The sequence below is a fragment of the Podarcis tiliguerta genome, assembly GCF_965153285.1.
Source record: "Podarcis tiliguerta genome assembly, chromosome: 18".
In the NCBI taxonomy this organism is placed as follows: Eukaryota; Metazoa; Chordata; class Lepidosauria; order Squamata; family Lacertidae; genus Podarcis; species Podarcis tiliguerta.
In genome coordinates this window covers 12043615-12065504 of record NC_139551.1, presented here as the reverse complement: position 1 = coordinate 12065504, position 21890 = coordinate 12043615, and the positions used below count along the sequence as shown (strand labels likewise).

General features: G+C 47.3%; 1 protein-coding gene and 1 long non-coding RNA gene across 5 annotated transcripts in view; both read left to right on the top strand.

The window, feature by feature from the left end:
• LOC310668660 overlaps positions 1 to 21890 on the top strand; it is a 151027-nt gene that overhangs the window by 46598 nt on the left and 82539 nt on the right. The gene's annotated exons all lie outside the window — the stretch shown is intronic.
• The window catches only part of SLC5A5 (solute carrier family 5 member 5), a 36116-nt gene that overhangs the window by 1335 nt on the left and 12891 nt on the right, over positions 1 to 21890 (top strand). Inside the window, exons 1-4 of one of the 4 annotated variants that reach the window (XM_083421578.1) lie at positions 6123 to 6234; positions 10570 to 10643; positions 21264 to 21329; positions 21753 to 21804. In XM_083421578.1, coding sequence (XP_083277704.1) covers positions 21273 to 21329; positions 21753 to 21804 — 109 coding nt within the window. In that variant the 5' untranslated portion in view covers positions 6123 to 6234; positions 10570 to 10643; positions 21264 to 21272. Of the gene's footprint in view, positions 1 to 6122; positions 6235 to 10569; positions 10644 to 12450; positions 14305 to 21263; positions 21330 to 21752; positions 21805 to 21890 lie in introns of those variants that run through there. The other 3 variants (XM_083421577.1, XM_083421576.1, XM_083421579.1) reach the window with 3 other exon arrangements.

Genomic DNA, 21890 nt, shown 5'->3' with positions numbered 1-21890 from the left:
GCTTATTTTCTCTGTTAAAAAAAAATCCATTCTTTCCCTTAGTTTTTTAACACAATACAAGTGTTACTCAAATCCTGCTAAAGTTTTTAGTTGTTTACAGTGTTCTCTTAAATACATTATATTTTTTTCCCATTCCTTAAAGTTCTTCTCTTCCTGGTTTCTGATTCTCCCAGTCATTCTCGCCATTTCGGCATAATCCATCATCTTCATCAACCATTCGTCTCTGGTCAGGACTTTATCTTTTCAACTCTGGACCAGTAGCATCTGCGCTTCTGTCGTTGTGTACATAAATAGTCGTTATAAGATAAAGCTTTCCACAAGGGCCAACACTGATGCGGAAATCCAGCATCTCCTGAGCTCTGCGACTGTGGCTTTCTCCTGATTGAAGTTCAGAGTTTTTGAGGACTGGGACATTTGCAGGGAAACCAAAATGCTTGTTTACAAAGCTATTGTACTACCAACCTTACTGTATGCTTGTAAAACATGGACCACTTATAAACGCCATCTCCAACTCTTCGAAAGATCCCATCAACAGTGTCTCTGAAAAATTGTACACATCATTTGGGAAGACAGGCAAACTAATATCAGTGTACTGGAAGAAGCAAAGATCGTCAGTGTTGAAGCAATGATTCTTCAACATCAACTTTGTTGGACTGGTCATGTTGTGCGGATGCCTGATGATCGTCTTCCAAAGCAAATACTCTATTCTGAACTTACAAATGGAAAGTGTAATGCTGGTGGTCAACAAAAGAGGTTTAAAGACTCTTTCATGGCAAATCTAAAAAAAAAGTAGTATCAACACCAACAATTGGGAAACTCTGACCTGTGAGTGCTCCAATTGGAGAATAGCCTTTCCCAAAGGTTTCCTGGGCTTTGAAGACACTCAAACTCAGGACGCAAGGGAGAAAGATGCTAAGAGGGAGGCACGCTTGGCAAACACTCACCGGGATCAACTCCTGCCTGCAAACCAATGTCCCCACTGTGGAAGGACGTGTGGATCCAGAATTGGCCTCCACAGTAACTTACGAACTCACTTTTAAAACCGTGTTTATGGAAGACAATGTTACTCGGCTATGAGTGATCTGTCCTTCCAGTGAGCACTCAGGGCTGATTTCCTTAAGAATGGATGCGTTTGATCTTCTTGCAGTCCATGGGACTCTCAAGAATCTCCTCCAGCACCATAATTCAAAAGCGTCAATTCTTCGGCGATCAGCCTTCTTTATGGTCCAGCTCTCACTTCCATACATCACTACTGGGAAAACCATAGCTTTTACTATACGGACCTTTGTTGGCAAGGTGATGTCTCTACTTTTTAAAATGCTGTCTAGGTTTGCCATTGCTTTCCTCCCAAGAAGCAGGCGTCTCTTAATTTCGTGGCTGCTGTCACCATCTGCAGTGATCATGGAGCCCAAGAAAGTAAAATCTTTCACTGCCTCCATTTCCTCCCCTTCTATTTGCCAGGAGGTGATGGGACCAGTGGCCATGATCTTCGTTTTTTTGATGTTGAGCTTCAGACCATATTTTGCGCTCTCCTCTTTCACCCTCAATAAAAGGTTTTTTAATTCCTCCTCATTTTCTACCATCAAGGTTGTGTCATCTGCATATCTGAGGTTGTTATTTCTTCCAGCAATCTTAATTCCGGCTAGGGATTCATCCAGCCCAGCCTTTCGCATGATGAATTCTGCATATAAGTTAAATAAGCAGGGAGACAATATACAGCCTTGTCGTACTCCTTTCCCAATTTTGAACCAATCAGTTGTTCCATATCCAGTTCTAACTGTAGCTTCTTGTCCCACATAGAGATTTCTCAGGAGACAGATGAGGTGATCAGGCACTCCCATTTCTTTAAGAACTTGCCATAGTTTGCTGTGATCGACACAGTCAAAGGCTTTTGCATAGTCAATGAAGCAGAAGTAGATGTCTTTCTGAAACTCTCTAGCTTTCTCCATAATCCAGCGCATGTTTGCAATTTGGTCTCTGGTTCCCCTGCCTCTTCTAAATCCAGCTATACATCTTTGCTAATTTTATAGGTGTTAAGTACCACTGGTACATTATTTTCATATACCGTATTTTTTGCACTACAACACTCACTTTTTTCCTCCTAGAAAGTAAGGGGAAATGTCTGTGCGTGTTATGGAGCGAATGCCTACGGGTGGCGGGGGGATCTGCTGCAGTTGTGAGCAGAGGATCCCCTTCCTTCCCTCCTCCGTGGCTCGCTTTGAAACAGCAAAGCGGGAGAAGAGCTGCTGAGTGGGGAGGAGAGAGGGACAGAGAGCCTGCTTGCTTTAAAGGAGCAAAGCGGGAGAGGATAGGAGCCGCTTACACGAGTGTAAGCGGCTCCTGTCCGGTTGGCTCCTTTAAAGCAAGTAGGCTCTCTGTCCCTCTTTCCTCCCCACTCAGCTCGCTAAATAGCATTATTAGCAGCATCCTTCTCCACCCACCCCATGCATGCTCCTTGTCCCTTGAGTGCTTTTCCTTCCCTCCCCACTTAAAATGTGGTTACAAAGCATGGATCCACATGGATCCTCAGGATTTTTGCACTGGGTCACCCCAAATTCACCATCAGATCACATAGCATGTCCATGGCTACATCTTGCACCAAAAAAATCACGCACCCACTGTTCCCTGGGGTCGCAGTGGTGCAAAAACGTGGTTACAAAGCATGGAGCCACATGGATCCTCAGGATTTTTGCATTGGGCTACTCCAAACTCACTGTCAGATCACATGTCTGTGGCCACAGCATGAACCACAAAAATCATACATCCACTGTTTCATTTAGAATATTTTTTTCTTGTTTTCCTCCTCTAAAAACTAAGTGCGTGTTATGGTCTGGTGCGTGTTATAGAGCAAAAAATATGGTAATTCTCCTTCAATGCACATTCTCCTTCATTATGTTTTTTATATATGTTGGAAGTTGCCCAGAGTGGCTGAGGAACCCAGTCAGATGGGTGGGGTGTAAATAGTAAAATTATCATTATGGAATGGGACATCCCTATTTTCAACAGAGGAATGTTGGAGGTCTGGGAGTTGCCAATACAGCTTCTGCGTGCTAAAATAAAGCGTGATTTCCTCAGAGAATATTTCATAAATTCTGAAAGGCGAAGGATTGGTTTCCTGCAGATTTTGTGCCTGTTATGTTTGTGCACCCTCATTTTCTTTATAGCAGCTCCCTCCTGGCCTCTCCTTGCATGTGCAAAACCACTGGGTGCCTCCAATTTATCGCCTTGGCTCTGTGCACCCGCCTCTAGTGGGTGTCATAAGTTCTTTGGGTGTCAGAGGCACCTGGGTGTTTGCATCGCCCAGGGGGAAAAATAGGTGTCAAATTTTTTCAAGTGGCACCTTCCCATGTTGACTCTGAACCACGGACCAGGAAGAAGGCAGCTGCATTGCTTGATTTCATCTGTTTGCAAAAGGTGTTTTCCTTTCATTAGAAAAGGAATCGAAAACAAAACTGGCAACCTAGTAATGCAATTATGCAAATCTACAGCGAGGCTGCATTGGGATGTATGCAGTGGTCAGTTTTGGTCGCCTCCTCTGGAAAAGGATATTCAGGATTTGAAAAAAGTTTTGGAAAAGAGCAACCCAAATGATCCAGGGATTGGAGCAACTCCCCTATGAAGAAAGGTTAAGATTAAAAAATAAATAAAGTAATTAACATCAAAGAATTTTTCTGTACGGTCAAGTTGTTTTTATTACCCTCTCCATACCCTCCAACATTTCTCTGATGAAAACAGGGATGTCTTTAATAACAACAACAACAACAATACAACCCACCCATCTGCCTGAGTTCCCCTAGCCATTTGGGTGGTTTCCAACATATATAAGAGAATAACAACAACAACAACAACAACAACAATTTATTATTTATACCCCGCCCACCTGGCTGGGTTTCCCCAGCCACTCTGGGCGGCTCCCAACCGAATTAAGAAACTTCTCTATACAGGGCTGCCTTCAGATATCTTCTAAAGGTTGTATAGTTATTTACCTCCGTGGCTTGGGGGTCACATAACTCCATAGCCTCCAACATTTCTCTGATGAAAATAGGGACGTCCAATGGGAAAATAGGATCAAATCAGAAACTGGGATGGCTTCTGTAAATCCAGGACTGTCCCTGGAAAATAGAGACACTTGGAGGGTCTTCCTCCCCCCAAAAATTGCTAGTGTGGGACATTGTAAGAGCAGATCACACAGATTCTTGCAGAATTCATCTAAGAGCTTTGAAAACAAAACAATTGGGGGCTGATTCCAACATATTTGCTTCTAGGCAGCCAAGAGAATGCAAGAAAAATGACACCCATATCTCTTGATACTTCTGTGCAATAGCAATGGCTTGAGCTCAAACAAAGGACTTTCACATATTTGCTCAAGGAAACTTCTTCCACTAGCCCAATGGAAGTTTTTTTCTTTTTAAAAAGAAAAATTGACCGTTGACGACCATGCCACAGAAACCAAGACATCCCTTGGTTTCAAAATCAATTGGCAGGAGTGGCTGCAGTTTAAGGAAACTTAGGTCTAGGTCCCCCATGGGCTTATGAAACTAGTTTTGCATTTCTGTGGCTCCTGATTGCAATGAGATGGGATTGAAATCACAGGGTTGCGGGTTTGAACCCCACCCTTGGGCAAGGAAGTCCTGCATTGCAGGGGGTTGGACTAGATGACCCCTGGTGTCCTTGTCAGCTGCATGATTCTATGTCTATGTCTGAAGCACAACAAAAACCACCCAGGAAGCTTCAGAAAAGGGGGGTCAGAACCTGGATGTACATGCCCCAAGAATGTGAAATCACACGTTTCCCATTGTGTAAAAACATAATATTGCTTTAAAAATAATTGGTGCAGCACTCGCAGTTCAGAGTTCGTGCCCTGGCATGCTCTGCTCTCTCTTGCTTGACTTAGCGGGATCTCCGCCTTTTGGCCCTGCTGACCCAGTTTGGTTTGACCCAGATTGAGCGGGGCTCTTACATCACTGAATCTGGGGATGTTTGTTTGTGCCGGATCCGCTTTGCCCCTGGGCAGAGGAGAGAGGGTGATGTTGCATCTGTCTTCAGCTTTTTGACAGGCCCCCAATCTGCAGATTACAAATTGCAAAAGCAGGAAACCCGACAGGTCTCTGCCCCCAGGGAGCCTACAGTGGGATGCAATTGCTGGGAGGAAGCAAGGAGGCGACGAAGAGGCAGGACTTGGGAGCAAGAGGGATGAGCGCCCAGCTGAAGCATCATGGGATTTGGGAGTTGTAGTGCAGGGCTGAGTTTGTGAAGAGGTAATCCTGGAGGATAATAATAATAATAATAATAATAATAATAATATCCCTCCCATCTGATGGGGGAGTAGGGAAGCTGCCTTACGCAGAGCCACACCATTGGCAGATTGGTGGCTGTGGAGAGAGCTGGATTCATAGAATCGTAGAAGTGGAAAGGAACCTGAGGATCATCTAGTCCACCCCCCTGCAAGGCAGGAACTTGCAACCTTGGCATTATCAGCACCACGCTCTCACCAACTGAGCTATCCAGGCTTTGAGATGCAATGTCCTTTGCTAATCTTTTTCCTATGCAGGTAACGAAAGGTCTCTGGCTTGGAACGCCCAAGCCCCTCATACCACCTCCTTGGCATCAGGTCACTATGCCCTTGATCACCTCTCATCTCCTGCCGGGGCGAACCTCGGCTTTCCATGCAAAACAATCAGATCTTTCTCCCAGCGTCTGCAGGCAGGGGCAAAGTTTTGGGCGCAGCAAACTCCCCTCCCTGCCTTCATGCCTCTTTTTCTCTTTTCGGACTGGAGATATTAAAAGCTATTGAAAGAGGGTGCCAACAGACAGGTGCAAAGCCCTTTGCTCACAGAGCATCCCAGAATGGGTGGTAATTTGCCCACCACCGCTAAAATGAACATTTAAAAATCTTCCTCCTCCTCCTCCTCCTCCTCCTCTTCTTCTTCTTCTTCTTCTTCTCCTCCTCCTCCTTCTCCCCCCCCCCCCGAGGGTCATCTAGCCCAACCCCCTGCAATGCAAAGGTCGTTTCAGAACATGGAAAAGAATAAACTGTTGGAATCTACGATGGCCATGATATGCATGAAAAGAAAATCAGCTAGCTATGGCAATTGTGATTAATCTTTGAATTGTTTTTGTAGATGGATGAAAGAGGATATTGCAAGACATTTAGTGAAGAGGAAGATTTGTCAAAGACAGCTTGTCAACATCCTTCTTAAATTGTGGAACCCAGAAATGGACACAGTATTCCAGGTGGGAGCTGACCAAGGCAGAATAGAGCGGCACTATGACTTCCCTTGATCTGGACACTAGAATTCTGTTGATGCAGCCTAGAATAGCATTAGCATTTTTTGGTGCTGCATCAGACTGTTGACTCATGTCAAGTTTGTGGTCTACTAAGATCCCGAGATCCTTTTCACATGTAATGTTAGTAAGCCAGGTGTCCCCATCCTATATTGGTGCATCTGGTTCTTCCTGCCTAAGTGCAGAACCGTACATTTGTCCCCATTGAAACATACCCTCCAAGATTTCTCCAGTGGAAATTGGGACGTCCTATTCCATAAGAATAATAAAAAAGTATTATTTATACCCCACCCATCTGACTGGGATGCAGCAGCCACTCTGGGCGGCTTCCAGCATACATAAAAATTTCCCTATCCAGGACTGCCTTCTGGTGTCTTCTGTAGGTTACTCATCTCCTTGGCTCGGGGGCTGCAGAACTCCATACCCTCCAACATTTCTCCAATGAAAATAGGGACACCATAAGGAAAAGCGGGATAAAATTCCAGGATCAAATCAGAAACTGGGACAGCTCCTTTTGGGGTTGGACTAGATGACCATTGGGGGCCCATCCAACTCTACAATGATTTGATTTTGTAAATCTGGGACTGTCCTGGAAAACAGGGCCACTTGGAGGGACAGCTGAAATTCATTTTGTTAGTTTTGGCCCAGTTCTCCAATCTGTTATGGCCATAGAATCATAGACTGGTATTTGGCCACTGGGCTAGATCACAGAATCATGGAAGAGTTGGGAGGGACCCCGAGGGTCATCTAGTCCAACCCTCTGCAATGCAGAAATCTTTTACCCAATGGGCTCGAACCCACAACCCTGAGATTAAGAGTCTCCTGCTCTACTGACTGAGCTGTCCAGGCCCGTTGGGTCTCATCCAGCAGCCAGGCACCTCTTGGGTTCTTCTGCTTCTTTATCATAGCAAAATCTCAAGCAATGAAAGACGTCCACCATAAGGAATGTGGGGTTCTCAGTCTGCCCCGCTGCCTCTGACACCCTGATCTTCGTTTCAAGGTTAAAAGTATTTCCTTGCGAGGCAGGCACACCCTGCATGTCAGGGCCCCTCATGGCTTTCCCACCCACCCAGCCTGGATTATGGATTATGCAAGCGCTATTGATCTTGGCACCTGGGGAACAAAGGTGCACAGAGTGATGCAGCAGAAAGGAGGGAGATGCGTTTATTCTCTAGGGTGTGGAAGGGAAAGATGATTAAGAGACGGGAAACTCTCAGGGAGGAGGAAATGTTTCTTCATGGCGACTGAGGGAAAATGAAAAGAACATTTAGTACAGAGGTCGTCCATGAGCCCTAGGCATGACGCGTCAACATTTGCTTTCTCATGAGGACTAGCAACATGGGGATTAAAAAGAGAGAGAACATTTACTTCAGTAGACAGAGGAAAGTCCGCAGACCCTGATCAATGACTCAGCGACATTTGCTTTCTCATGAGGACTAGCGTCAGGATGTGGTTCATTACATCATGGCCATAAGTTATATCAGACCAAAGGCTTTTCTAGTAAATTTCGTATGTGGCTGCCGAGACCATATAACACCGGTCCTGAAAGACCTTCTCAGTATGCCCTGTGGAAAGCCCTCCCGTCAGATGTCAAGGAGATAAACAACTATCTGACTTTTAGAAGACATCTGAAGGCAAGCCCTGTTTAGGGAAGCTTTTAATGTCTGATGTTTTATCACTATCATCATCACCATCATCATCATCATCATATGCGGAAGGACAAGCCTGTCAGTTTCAAGGACTCTCAGTTCCACGTTTTCCCAATCCTCCATTTGTTTGCCAGATTTTTGGGAAATGTTTGCTCCATTTTTTTAAAGTCCTTGTGAAAATCCATCAGAATTCCAGCCTGCAATTCTCCTAATAAGCACCTTCCTGCAAGCCCATATGCAATGCATTCCTGTATGTTATTTTTGCAGATACCTACCTGCATTTTTAAATGCACATTTCCCCCTAACATTTCTTTGGCTGCAGAGATGCATTGCAAAAATTCAGAGATGCACAATTTTTTGCCTGAAGGATAGAGAAGTTTTTGCTTCGCGTGTCTTTTGGAGAGGGCCACGAATCCCGACTTCTTCTCCATCCTCCGCATCCTCTGCTCCCCCAGGCTGATGCTCTTCATTCAGATTCTACCTGCAGGGTGCGAGAGATCCTGCCGTTCAAGTCCTTCCCCAGGTGCCCTGTTGCATGAAACCAGCATCCTTCCTTCGCCACCTGCTGTTCCTGAACGGGAAAAGCAGGCTGCTCAAAGGGCAGGTTGCGCATGGCATCATGGAATCATAGAACTGTAGAGTTGGAAAGGACCCCAGGGGCCATCTAGTCCAACCTCCTTGCAATCCTGGAACCTCCCTCTGCTTAAAAACCTCCCAGAAGGAGAGTCCGCCACCTTCCATCCCATGGTGGAACAGCTCTTTCTGTCAGAAAGTTCTTCCTGATGTTGAGTTAAAAACTCTTCTCTTGTCACTTGAAGCCACGGGTTCGAGTCCTACCTTCCAGAGCAGGAGAAAACCAGTTTGCTCCATCTTCCCTGTGACAGCCTTGAGCTCTCCTGTCTCCTCTCAGTCTCCTCTTTCCCAGGCTAAACATCCCCAGCTGCTGCAACTGTTCTTGGACACATAATAATTGTGAGCATTCATTCTATCACATGCGGCTGCTTGTACTGAGTTTTTGTCTCTCTGTGTGATGAAGGTTGTTGGGTCAAGCTAACCATGCTGTCAGGGGGCTTAGGCTGTTGTCTTTGGGGGCTGTATATATAATAAAGGAGCCACAACAGGGTGACGCCATCCTATTTCATTTGTGCTGATTCCAGTTTGTTGGTTAGCTTTTCCAGCAGGGCTCTTTCTGATTTCTGTTTGCTTGTTAGAGTATAAAGAAAAAAGGCACAAAAATATCTTTTCCCCACCCCAAACGAAAACTTGAATCTAAATATCTTATCAAAGGAAAAGAGGGAAGAAAGAGGGAAGAGAAAGAAAGAAAGGGTAAAAAGGAATGCCAAGGTTGCAGGTTCGATTCCTGTAAGGGACAGCTGCCTATTCCTGCATTGCAGGGGGTTGGACTGGATGACCCTCAGGGTCCCTTCCTACTTAGATTCTGTGGATTATGTCCCCCTCTAGTAGGGTTGTTTCTCATACAGTCTTGTACCAGTGGCCCATGTTCACTCCTGACAGGTGAACATGACAAGGTCTAGTTATGACACTCCTATCTGCAAGTAGCTTATGATTTTTTTTTGTAATATTAGTGTGCATTGTCATCTTGAAAAATATTTAGTAGGGCCGGTTCTGGAGAGGCTCCTAATACATGCTTAGTTATTTTGCAGATTTCTCCTCAGAATGAGGTTCAAAAGCATTGGATTTCTGAGCTGAGGCATCCAGAACTACACACAATATTCCTTACTCTCCATATACTCATTGTATGGAAATTGACAACAGCAAAAATGGATTCTAGGCTGCCCAGTGGTGGCCAAGAGACTGATATGGATGAATTGGAATAATAATAATAATAATTTTTTTTTTATTTATACCCCGCCCTGCCCGGTTCTGAAAACCGGGCTCAGGGTGGCTAACAACAAATTTAAACCACTTAATTGATGCAACAAAAAACAGCATAAAATACAGTATAAAATGTGAATAACAATAAATGCAGAATTCAAAAATCAGTTTAGGGGGGAAATCCATCAAATAAACATTAGATGTTTATTTATTATTTAGCTGGCTAAATTAGTCCTATTTGGGCCAGTGAGGAGACCAGGGGAGAATTAGCTGTGGGGTCTCAAAGCGGGTAATGTTCATAAAAAGGGGAGGGGGAGGGAAGGAAGGGGAATAAAAGATCAGGCTAAGTTCAAATTGAAAGCCAGGCGGAATAGCTCTGACTTACAGGCCCTGCAGAAGGAAGTTAAATCCTGCAGGGACCTGGTCTCATGGGACAGAGTATTCCACCAGGTCAGAGCCACCACTGAGAAGGCCCTGGCTTTGGTGGAGGATAGTCTGACTTCCTTAGGGCCCGGGACCTCTGAACTATGGTTATTCATGGACCTTAAGGTCCTCTGTGGGGCTGACCAGGAGAGGCGGCTCCATAAATACGAGGGCCCTATTCCTTCATCAATGGCTCGACAACATGACAATATTGGCAGCGTATGAATGGACTTCTTATAGAGGCAGACTTCCTTTGGATAAATACCATGATATTGGGAATGAGTTTTACACAGAATATATTAGGTTACTGACAATTATTGCAGAGGTTGGCTGGCCATCTTTCCTGGAAGTTTGAGCTGAGATTCCTATATTGCAGGGGTTGGACTGGATGACTCTCGGGGTCCCTTCCAGCTGTACAGATAATAAGAACATACACACCTGCATATTCAGGTATGTTAATGTAACAGTCTTTTTTCTTTTCCAATCTCATTGTTTAAAAAAGCTCTCAAGTGACCTGGTTCCTTCCAGTGATTATAAGTGTGCCAAATCCCATGCATGCAACTTGACCGCGTGGGCCTTGCAGCAATTGGGGAATTTTCCAGCCCGTGTCTATGATGACACATTTCTCTCCACAAACTTTCTGTTTTGTTTTGTTGGGGCTGTTTGAGTAAGGAAGGGATTTCGAAGAGAGGCAGGCACACAATTCAGCAGCTGCGGGCAAGACGTCATGTGAGAGTAGGGCTGGCATATTTCAAAATATGAAAATCCAGACAAAAAGTTGGCAAAGTTGTTGTTGAGCAACCCTAGACTTACTGTTCTTACTGATTTGGGGCCTTTTTGCAGGTTATTCAGGTGGCAGGGAGTGAAAGGGCAGGTGCTGGGAGAGCAACAGCCAGTAGCCACCAAGGGACCCCCAAGGGTCATCTAGCTGAACCCTCTGCAAGGAAGGGATGTGTTTGCATTTTTTTTAAAAAATAGAGTACAATATTTATTTGCAGGTGACTGGGTCCTTTCTGACAGATGCAAGAAGGCTTGCAGTGCGTGCAGAAGGAAAAGAGAAATTTCCTGGTTGCACAATAACACAACCCAGAGATGTGGGGCTTTTTTCTCTTGCAGGTTATGCGGGTCTGGGGAGTGCAGGGAGCTGGCCTTCTTCTGAACTCCCTCATTTCCTGAAGGTGTGTGTGCCTAAGAGATGCCAGTGGGCTGGCAGGCGATGGGTGATAGGAGATCTGAAGGGCTGCCCCGTGGGAGATGCCCCATGGAAATGCCCCTAAGGAACCATAAGGAATCAAGATAGACTGCCTCTGGTGCTGGAGGTTTCATAAAGGCACAAGCCTCTAGGATCAGGCCAATGGGGGCCCATCTGGCCCACAAGCAGGATTCAAACACGAGACCAACCTCTGATAGACCTCTCCTCCATGAATTTATTGAATCCTCTGCTGAAGCTGTCAGGGTTGGTGGAATGTGTTCATAATCCCCCCCCCATAGACTATTTGTTTATTGGTAAGTGACTTTCTCAATGTTTTGCGACATCATTTCACTTGAGGCAGATCTAAACCATACATTTGAAGTTCATACATCATTACCATGGGAACTGCAGTTTTCCCTCTCACAGAGCTGCAATGTCCAGCTTGCTTAACACACTACAGTTCCCAGGATTCGGGAATCCTGTGCTTTAAATATCCCAGCATTGCAGGGGGTTGGTCTAGATGACCCTTTGAGATCCCTTCCGTCTACAGACAAACACCGGCTCCCTCAGTCTGAAAAGTGAGATGAGTGCCGCACCCCCATACTTGAATTTGCCTGGACTTAACTATCTAGGGGTCCTTTACCTTACAATTCTATGATTTTATGAAATTTGCTTTCAATGTTAGGTGTTAGTTAGGACACTTCTCCCTAACAAACTCGTCTTTCTCTTTTCTGCGAATTTCATTTGCAAATAGGTAGCTCTGCTTTCAAATGCCGGAAAAATGAAAATTCTACCCCATACCTGCAACTGAGCAGCTTTGCTTGTTGCTTCTATAGGATATTTTGTGTTTATATATGCTGCAAGCAGTGGCGTAGCATGGGTTGTCAGCACCCGGGGCAAGGCAAGTAACCCGTGGATTTGCGCCCCCTAACCCTAAACCCCAAATGTTGTGCCCGGTGCAGCCGGCCCCCCCTGCACCCCCCACGCTACGCCACTGGCTGCAAGCCACCCAGAGTGGCTGGGGAAATCCACCCAAATGGGTGGAATATAAATTTTAAAAGAAAGGTAATAGCCAGTGTTCAGCCCTTGTAAACAGCGTCTGAGTGGAAATCACTGACTGACTGAGAAAAGAGCTCAAAAACTCTTTTTGTGTCCGGATTTTCACTTTTTGAAATATGGCCGTCATGGATGCTTGACAGATGTCAAGGTTGGAAGGACACCCTGGGGGTCATCTAGTCCAGCCCTCTTGCAAGGCAGGAATCTCAGCTCAAGCACCCTTGACAGACCCAACCTTTGCTTAAAAACCTCTCGGCAAGCATTTCATTTTCCAATATTCTGATCATTTCTACTTTTAGATAAGTATTTTTATTTGTTTCCTTGATTTAGGGGGTGGCCAGCTGCCCCCTGCCTACGCCCCTGACCTCGCCCTCTGGAAGACTTCCTCTTGCAGAAACCCCAGCTTATTTTTGCGCCTGGGCTTCCTGATCTCAGGGCTGAAAGGGCGCAGAGAAAAAGAGAGGGGGGGGAGGAGAAAGAGAGGGAACTTGGAGCCAGAATTGCACGTGCCCGGGTCCTTCTTTCCACCAAACAGATCACCTTTGATAAAGAAGAAAGGGAGGGGGGGCGGGAAAGGGTGACGCCTCCCTCTCTCATCGCCGGCTTCATAAAAGTCCTGGCAGGTGGCTTGCAAGGAAGCTCTGCGAACAGCTGATCTCGCCTTTGCAACCCGGGCAATTCCGCTCTCGGCTTCCCCTTTTGCTTCTAGGCTGAATTTCTCTTTTTCCTCTCACCTCAGGATCTCAGCCTCTTCGCTGAACCTCACAGGACAAATCGCTCGCTTTCTCCCTTTTTATCCACCTGGCTCCTTTGCTCGTCTATTCATTCATTTCCTTTTGAACTGTTGCTATCACCTAAACCAGATTTTCGTTTTTTCAGGAGACAGTGGCAGAGAGGCTAGAGTAGACTCTATAATTGCAAGATATAGGTTATCTTCTTATTTGATTCCTACTTTACAGACACCAATTCTGGTGAGGTTGTGTGTGTGTGTGGGGGGGTGTCTTTGCTGACTTTTTATCCCTGAGAGATTTTGGGTGGGTTTTATTTTCCTGGCTTGATTCCTTCGCCCTTCCTTGGGTGGGGGCTCTCCTTCTGCTTCCCACACTTTTTTTGTTTCTGTTTAAATAAAACCTTTGCTCCTTTCTTCCTCGCCTGCAACCCTTTTGCTATTCCAATCAATGTATCACATCTTGTGGTTAAGTTGTTTGCTATCCAGGCACCTCCAAATCTTGTAAATAGTAATTTGTGGAGACTTTCTCTCTCTCTCTCTCTCTCTCTCTCTCTCCATCCCTCCCCCCTCTCTTTCACCCCACCTGTACTGAGCAGAGTTGGACCTTTACTCCCTTCTCCCCAAGGACTGAAGCTCATTTCTCTTCCCTCTGCTGTTGTCCTTCCAACCCTCCAAGTCCTCCTCCTTTTTCTTTCTCCCCTGGACCCACCAAGGGTTGTTCTCTCCATCTGCTGTGGTGCTGGTCCTCTCAGCTGCCCAATATGGCGCTAGGAGGTGGTTTAGAGGTCTTCCGAGCAGAGATGCTCACCTTCAGTTTATGGGATTATGGGGTCTTTGCCTTGATGCTCCTCATCTCCACCAGCATCGGCCTCTTCTATGCCCTCTCCAAAGGAGGCCAGAAGACTTCTGAGGACTTCTTCACAGGCGGGCGGCAGATGTCGGCTATCCCTGTGGGGCTCTCCCTGTCGGCCAGCTTCATGTCGGCCATCCAGGTTCTGGGGGTCCCGGCCGAGGCCTATCGCTATGGGGTGAAGTTCCTGTGGATGTGCTTGGGGCAGCTGCTGAACACACTCCTGACCGCCTACCTCTTCCTGCCCGTCTTCTACCGCCTCGGCCTCACCAGCACCTACGAGGTGAGCTCATAGCTTGCTTGGCTTTATTGCAATTCTTTTAAAAAATGTCTTTATCAGTTTTTTAGTTTTACAATTTTTTGCAGCAAATCACAGTGCATAAAATACCATGAAGCATACAAAACCATGTAAAAGGATCAAACATGTCATGCATTTTAGTTATCCTTTCCCACTGCATGTTTCAATCAATCCGTGTTCTTTTCTTTTTCAATCTTCTCTGTTAGGTTTACACTGCTGAATTTACTCTAAACCTACTAACGTCTTAATCCGTTCAAAATATTTTTTTTAGATATTCCAGAAAACTTTTCCAATCTTGCTTAAAGACTCTTTCTTCCTGATCCTCTTCGTTGCTTTTCTTGCTTCGTTGCATTTCTGTCCCAAGATAAACTGACGCACATGGTGGTTCTTCCACTCCTCATTTAGTCCCCACAACAACCCTGTGAGGTAGGGCAGGCTGAGAGGCAGAGGCTGCCCCCAAGGTCGCTCCCACTGAGCTTCGTGGTCGAGTGAGACCTCTTCCTAGCTCAGTCAGTAGAGCAGGAGCCTCAGGATTGCAGGTTCAAGCCCCACGTTGGGCAAAAGATTCCTGCATTGCAGTGGGTTGGGCTAGATGACCCCCGGGGTCCCTTCCAACTCTACAAGTCTAGAATTCTATGACTTGAACCCAGGTCTCTTCCAGCTCCTGGTCCTCTTTTAATCCCCACAGCAACCCTGTGAGGTCACGCCTAGTGGACTTCATGGCTGAGTGGGAGGACTTGAACTCTTCCAGGTCTTAGATTGTGCTGTGATTCCTGCATTGCAGCAGGCTGGGCTAGGAGGACCCTTGGAGCAATTTATGATTCTATGATCCATTGAAGGTTTTTAAACAGGGCTCCTTCCAGCTAGGAGATATCTATGAGAGTTTGGACAGGCACCTGTGCGTGATTCTTGGCAGGGAGTTGCCAGACTCCTGCTTGTGGGCTTCCCATCGGGGCAAGAGGAAGGGCTGGATGGGCCCCTTTGGCAGGTCCAGCTGCTGCCCGGCTCCTATGTCCCTAAGGAACCTCCCAGGCCAGAGGCAATCTATCTGGATTCCTAGGTTCTGTGGGGTATTTGGCCCCTGTGAGAACAGGGGGCTGGGCTCTGTCCAATTCTGCAGATTGGAGAGGTGAAGTCTTTATTGTGGTTTGACCATGTGAAGCACCTTGAGACTTCCTCCCTGACATCTCCACCATCTGGGGATCCCCGGATCTGGACTGTTTTCACTCACTGATACCCCATCCTGTAGAATTTTATCAGTTATATTTCATCTGCACAATTGGAACGAATTTCTGGAACCAAAATGCCTTTTCTGTGCAGCCTGAGCAAGATCAGTGAACAATGCAATAGTGAATTCTTGTTGCATGTCTTCACTCCCCCCCCCCCCCGCCCTGCGCAGAGTTGAGAAGAATATTCTTACATTATGAATGGTCCATGTCTCCGGTACAGAGGCTAATATATATGCAGGCTGCTCCTGGATCAAGTGACTTTCCTTTAAGTTATCACAGCTCTTAGCCCAGTTCAGGGTCGTCCTCGGAACTAGTCAGATGTTTCACTGAGAATCAAGCCCTGTCAGCCTATCATTTGACAAAATAAGATTTTAGAGCTGCCTTGCCCCAAAATGGCAACTAGACATTCCATTTTGGTTACTGCAACCTCAGTTTAGGGAGGCTTAACTGGCTGCTGCTCTGCGGGTGAGAGAAGGAGCTCTGAGCGAACTTTAGCTGCTTTGCACCCAGCCTTCCAGCAGCAAAGTGACCTCAGGATAAACCGAGGTCAGTCCTTTTGCACAGCACTAATCTTTGCACCGTCTCCTGTGGACCTTGTGGTTTTGTTTGGGTGCTTGTCACTTTGGCACAGTTAAAAACATGCCAGATGATTTGTGTTGCCTGCTCAAAACAACCTGAAACAAAACAGAGTAAGAGGCAAGGCTGTCCATCATCTTGACCCTAACACTGGGTGATCCTCGCACTTGCATCCCACTTGCGGGTTTCCCATAACAGGAGGCTGGACTAGGTGGACCATTTGCCTGATCCAGCAGGGGTCTTTTTATGTTCATAAGGGCATTGGGAACACAGGAAGCTGCCTTAGAATCATAGCATTGGAAGGGGCCTGAGGGTCATCTAGTCCAACCCCGTACAATGTAGGAATCTCGGCTAAAGCATCCATGACAGATGGCCACCCAACCTCTGCTTAAAAAAGGAGGAGTGTCCTGAGGGAGATAGTTCCATTGTTGAACAGCTCTCACTGTCAGAAAGTTCTTCCTGATGTTTAGTTGGAATCTCCTTTTTTTGTAACTTGAAGCCATTGGTTTGGCACCTACCCTCCAGAGCAGGAGAAAACAAGCTTGTTCCCTCTTCCACGTGACAGCCCTTCAGATATTGGAAGATGGCTCCTGTCTCCCTTCAGTCTCCTCTTCACCTGGCTAAACCTACCCAGCTCCTTCAGCCATTCCTCATAAGGCCTGATCATCTTGGCTGCCCTCCTTTGCACACGTTCTAGTTTGTTGATGTCCTTCTTAAATTGTGGTGCCCAGAATTGGACACAATATCCCAGGTGTGGTCTGACCAAGGCAGAATAGTGGAAATACAAATCTCCAGGATCTGGACACAAGGCTTCATGGAAGATGAACCCCTTGGGCCAAGCTGTTGCTTTGGATGCGTGTTGCAAGAGCTGAGCTGCCCATGAAGCTGAGCTTTGCAAAAGGTTGGCCGCAAACCCAACTCCCTCAACCATTCCTCATCAGGCTTGGCTTCCAGACCCTTGATTATCTCAGCTGCCCTCCTCTGCACACCTTCCAGCTTAAATTGCGGAGGGTATTCTAGTGTTCCCTGAGTTCTAGTGTTAGGACAGAGGAAGAAAAATGCTCCTCTGCTCACGATCTCCAGGCCCAGCTTGGTTTTACAAACCCGCGTGACCACATGCATGTTTCCAGCGCACATGCCCATGCGCTGCAGAGGCCTCTCCCGAACCAGATGGCAGGATAAGGGTGTTTTCCTAGCGTATCTTGAGACTCCCAAAACAAACCACCTCTTGACTTTTGAATCAGCCCTGTCTGAGCACCCTCTTGCAGAGCAAACATACCCAGACCAGCTGAGAAGAGATTTTGGCAGCAGAGGCAGCCTTGTTCTCGCTCCGGGAATGTTGGCCAGGAATCTGCCAACGTGTGTAAAATCTACAAAGCAAACGTAGCCCATTGGAGCCTCTCCTCAGTCAGGTTCCTCATGCTTCTGATCTAAAATCCCGTTTTTGCATCAATTTGCTATTTTCTTTTTTTTAACCCTACCACTGCATGCAATTTTACTAATACTTTAGAGCAGATTTCTCCCAATAAACACATTTTTGCTATCACTTTTAGAATTATAGACTTGTAGAGACATGGGTCTTGAACCTACAACCTTGAGATTAAGGCTCTCATGCTCTACCTGCAGAGCTATCAGAATACATTTTTCTACGTTATATTCACCCATGAATTCATGTGGCACAGTGGGTCTGGCTGTTCACCCGAAGGCTGGTGGTGCATTGAAGGGGGTTGGACTGAATGACCTCTGGGGGTCCCTTCCCTTCTACCTCTACCATTCTAGGATTCTGTGATATAGCAAAGGTGTGACTAGGTGTAATGTAGCTTCCTGTGTTCCAGCTAAGTACAAAACCTCCAACATTTCTCTGATGAAAACAGGCATGTCCTGTTAAATAATAATAACCATAACAATAATGCCATAGTAATTAATTTTATTATTTATACCCCACCATTTATATCACAGGCACTCTGGGCAGCTTGCAACATATATAAAACATAATGAAACATTACACATTAAAAAAAGCTTCCCTATCCAGGGCTGCGTTCAGATGTTGTCCAAAGGTTGTCTAGTGACTTATCTCTTTGGCTCGGGGGTTGCATAACTCCAGACCCCCCAAGATTTCTCCAGAGAAAATAGGGACGTCCTAAACAGTGGCGGAGTTTCATGCTCCGGCACCGGGGGGCGGAGAGCAGGCGGGGTGGGGCTGGTGCGCGTCCCAGGGGCATGGCGCCCAGCGTGGGCGGGGGGAGCAGCCGCGACGGCACCCCCCCCACCGGGATTGTGCTGCCGGGGGCGGTGCACTCCCCCCGCACTCCTCTTCCTCCGCCACTGGTCCTAAAGGAAAGCAGGACATTTTGGGATCAAATCAGAAATCGGGCCAGCTTCTGTAAAACAGGGAGTTTCCCTGCAAAAAGGGACATTTGGAGGTCTGAAAGTACACAGTGGATGACATATAGAGGAATGTTGCATATACAGGATTATATTGTTTGCCTCGGAGACGTTTGATGCTGTCAGGCAGATCCACAAATGACTCAAGGAGTGAACCTCAGGTCTGAGTCACCTGTTGACTGATTTCAGATTTAATCCTCCGCATCTGGACTAGATCCCTGGGATCACACTGCGGTGTCCCAAAGCCCTGCAGTCATCTTGTTTGCATTGCATAGCAGCCTGCAGTTAGCTGGGATTATTACTATTTTTAAAGAAATTGGGGTTTAGGAACTGCCAATCTTGCAAAGTGGTTTGGATTGCGAAAGAGAAGGGCTGAGAGTTTCCCTACCTGTCGCGCAACACAAGAACTTGTAGCCAACGGAAACTGAGGTCAGATAAACGAAGAAACCGTCTGCACACAGCACGTAGATGAACTGTGGAACTCCCTGCCACAGGGGGAGTGAGGAATTCCAAACTGGATGGCTTTAAACTGTGCCTTTTTTTTCTAAAAATAATGCTTAGGGGTATTCTCATTTTCCTACTCATATTGAAATACTGCCCCTCAATGAGGCCAAACTTAGATTCACAAAATGTTTGGCGGTATGTGTACCTGTTTGGAGTCCGCCATGCTTCTGAGTTCCAGTTGCTGGAAACCGCAGGAGGGGAGAGATGCTCTTGAATCCCGCTTGCGGGTTCCCTTTGGGCGTGCCACTGTGAGGACAGGATGCTGGGCCAGGTGGACCTTTGGCCTGATCCAGCAGCCAGGCTTTTCTCGTGCTCTTGTGGAGCCTCCAGTCTATCCTGATTCCCAGGTTCTATGGGGTATTTGGCCACCGGGAGAACAGGACCCTGGGCTAGATGGGCTTCCCTTGGCCTGATGCAGCTGGCTCTGGTTATCTTCTTATGGAACTTCCAAGTCCAGAAGCAGTCTACCCAGATTCCTAGATTCTTTGGCCACTGTGAGGACAGGGTGAAGGACTAGATGGGCCCCTTGGACCTGGGTTCTCACATGAAACCCAGGCAGCCAGGCCTCACCTGACGCAAAAGCCACCATCACGGATTGGGTGCTTTTGCTTGCATGGCTGGGCAGGGAGCCAAGAAGCACCATCAAGGGCTTTCAAAGAGGCAGAGATCCATGCAGCTCTGGAGTGAAGGTATCTCAGGTGGGTTGAGGAAGCCAGCTGTGGAAGGATGTGGTGCGCATTTGCGTATGGTAGTGCCGCAGATGAGCTGATGTGGAAGCTTGGTTCCACAAGGAGCTCTCAAGGACATCACAGCAACCTGGAGCTGCCTCATAATCCAGGTGCGCCTGTAAGAACATCAGAGGAACCCCTGTTGGGTCAGGCCAAAACGCAGACCTTTGAGCTAGAGGTGAGAGAAGGCTCAGGGGCAAAGTCCCCATCCCTGCACTGCTTGACCTCCTGGAAATCATCGGAGATGGGGTGAAAGGCGAAACACACACACACGGGTGTCTCTGTGTGTTTGCAAAATCAATAAACAAAATGTGTGTGTGTGTGTTTTGGAACAAGGGAGGCAGTCAGCTGAGATGCTGCCGGGAACGAAGTCTGCTTACTATCTTTGGCAGGGAATGGCTGAGCTGAAAGAATGATGGAAACAGCTGGAATCCTGCCATAGAATCAGAGGATTGTAGAGCTGAAAGGAACCCTGGGGTCATCTAGCCCAACCCCACTCAAATCCATGACTCTGAGATTTGGAGTCTCTCGTGCTCTGCTGAATGGGCTGCCCGAGCCAGACCACTAGGCACATCTAACCTAGTGGTGCCCACACTGACTGGCAGCCGCTCTCAAGAGTTTCAGGACAGGAGTCTTTCCCAGCCTTCCCTGGAGGGGCCCTGTGGGACTGAATCGGGGACCTTCTGCTTGCAAGGATGCTGAACAGTGACCATTCCACTGAAAATATTTTTTAAAAAAGATTCTAGTCCACACCCTTATTAGAATCATGGAACTGTAAAGTTGGAAGGAACCCCATGGGTCATCTAGTCCACCCCCCTGCGAGGCTGGAATCTCAGCTAAAGCAACCATGGCCTGTTGATTCAATAGGAACGAAGAAATCTCCCTTGTAGCCTTGACCCATTCACCACAGTGTTGTCTAGACAGACTGGCAGCTATGGCTCTTCAGGGTTTCAGATTCGGGGGTCTCTCCCTGCAGCCCGTCCTGGAGATGCCCCTGGGTGACCTTCTGCATGCAGTATAGGGGCTTGACTGCTGAGCGAAGGTCCTTCTTCTCCATGCCCTGGGCTCAGTGGATAAGAGCACGAGGCTCTCTATCTTAGGGTCATGAGTTCGAGCCCCATGTTGGGCAAAAGATTCCTGCACTGCAGGGGGTTGGGCTAGATGGCCCTTGAGGTTCCTTCCAACGCTACAATGTTACCTGAATCTACAATTCTGGGATTCTTCTTAAACCAAGATGAGGCTCCTGCCCTCATGTTTCTGAAAAAAGGAGGGATTTAATTGCAATCTGCGTCATAACAGCTTAGATTGCTAGTCCATGTAGCTCAGTACTGTCTACACTGGCTGGCAGCAATGACCCACCAGGACTTCAGAGAAGAGGTCTTTCCCAGTCCCACTTGGAGTTGCCACCATGGGACTGATCCTGGCAGTCACTCTTCTGAGAGGAATCTCCTGTGGAGACTCTTTGGAAAGAACCCGTGAGTCCTTCTCCCTCTCCTCTCAACTCTCCATCTTCTCTCAACAGTACCTGGAAATGAGGTTCTCCAAAGCAGTCCGCCTGTGTGGGACGATCCAGTATATCATTGCCACGGTAAGTCGCTGGGGGTCCGCTGGGTGGGAGAGAGGAGGGCAGAATCAGGGCAGAAGCTGAAGCAGGAGAGGAGGGGTCAAGGGGAGAGAGGAGTCTGGCTGGTGAAGAAGCCAGGGGGTCTCCCCCCTCCTGCTGCAACAAGCTCCCCTCCCCCTTCCCCCCCCCCCCCCCCCGGTCTCCCAGAAGCAGGAGAAGTGGGTTTAGGGTAGCACAACTGGGCGCTATGCTGCAGGGGACACCAAAACAACACTGTAGAACGGAGTGCAAGAAGTGGGGGGGGGGGGACACACACCAAATTTTAGCGTTGCACAGGGCACTGTTGAAATTTGAAAGCCCAAAGTCCACCCCTGTTTCCTCCAAAGTTCCTTCTTCTAAGACATGGATGCCGATGTTGAAACAATTCCTTCTCCCCATCCAACACAGATGCTGTATACCGGGATTGTCATCTATGCTCCAGCCTTGATCCTCAACCAAGGTCAGTCCTGTGTTGTCTCTCGGGTCAGGAGAGCAAGCCAGATGAGGAGTGGTTGAGGGAGCGGGGTCCGTTTAGCCTGGAGGAGA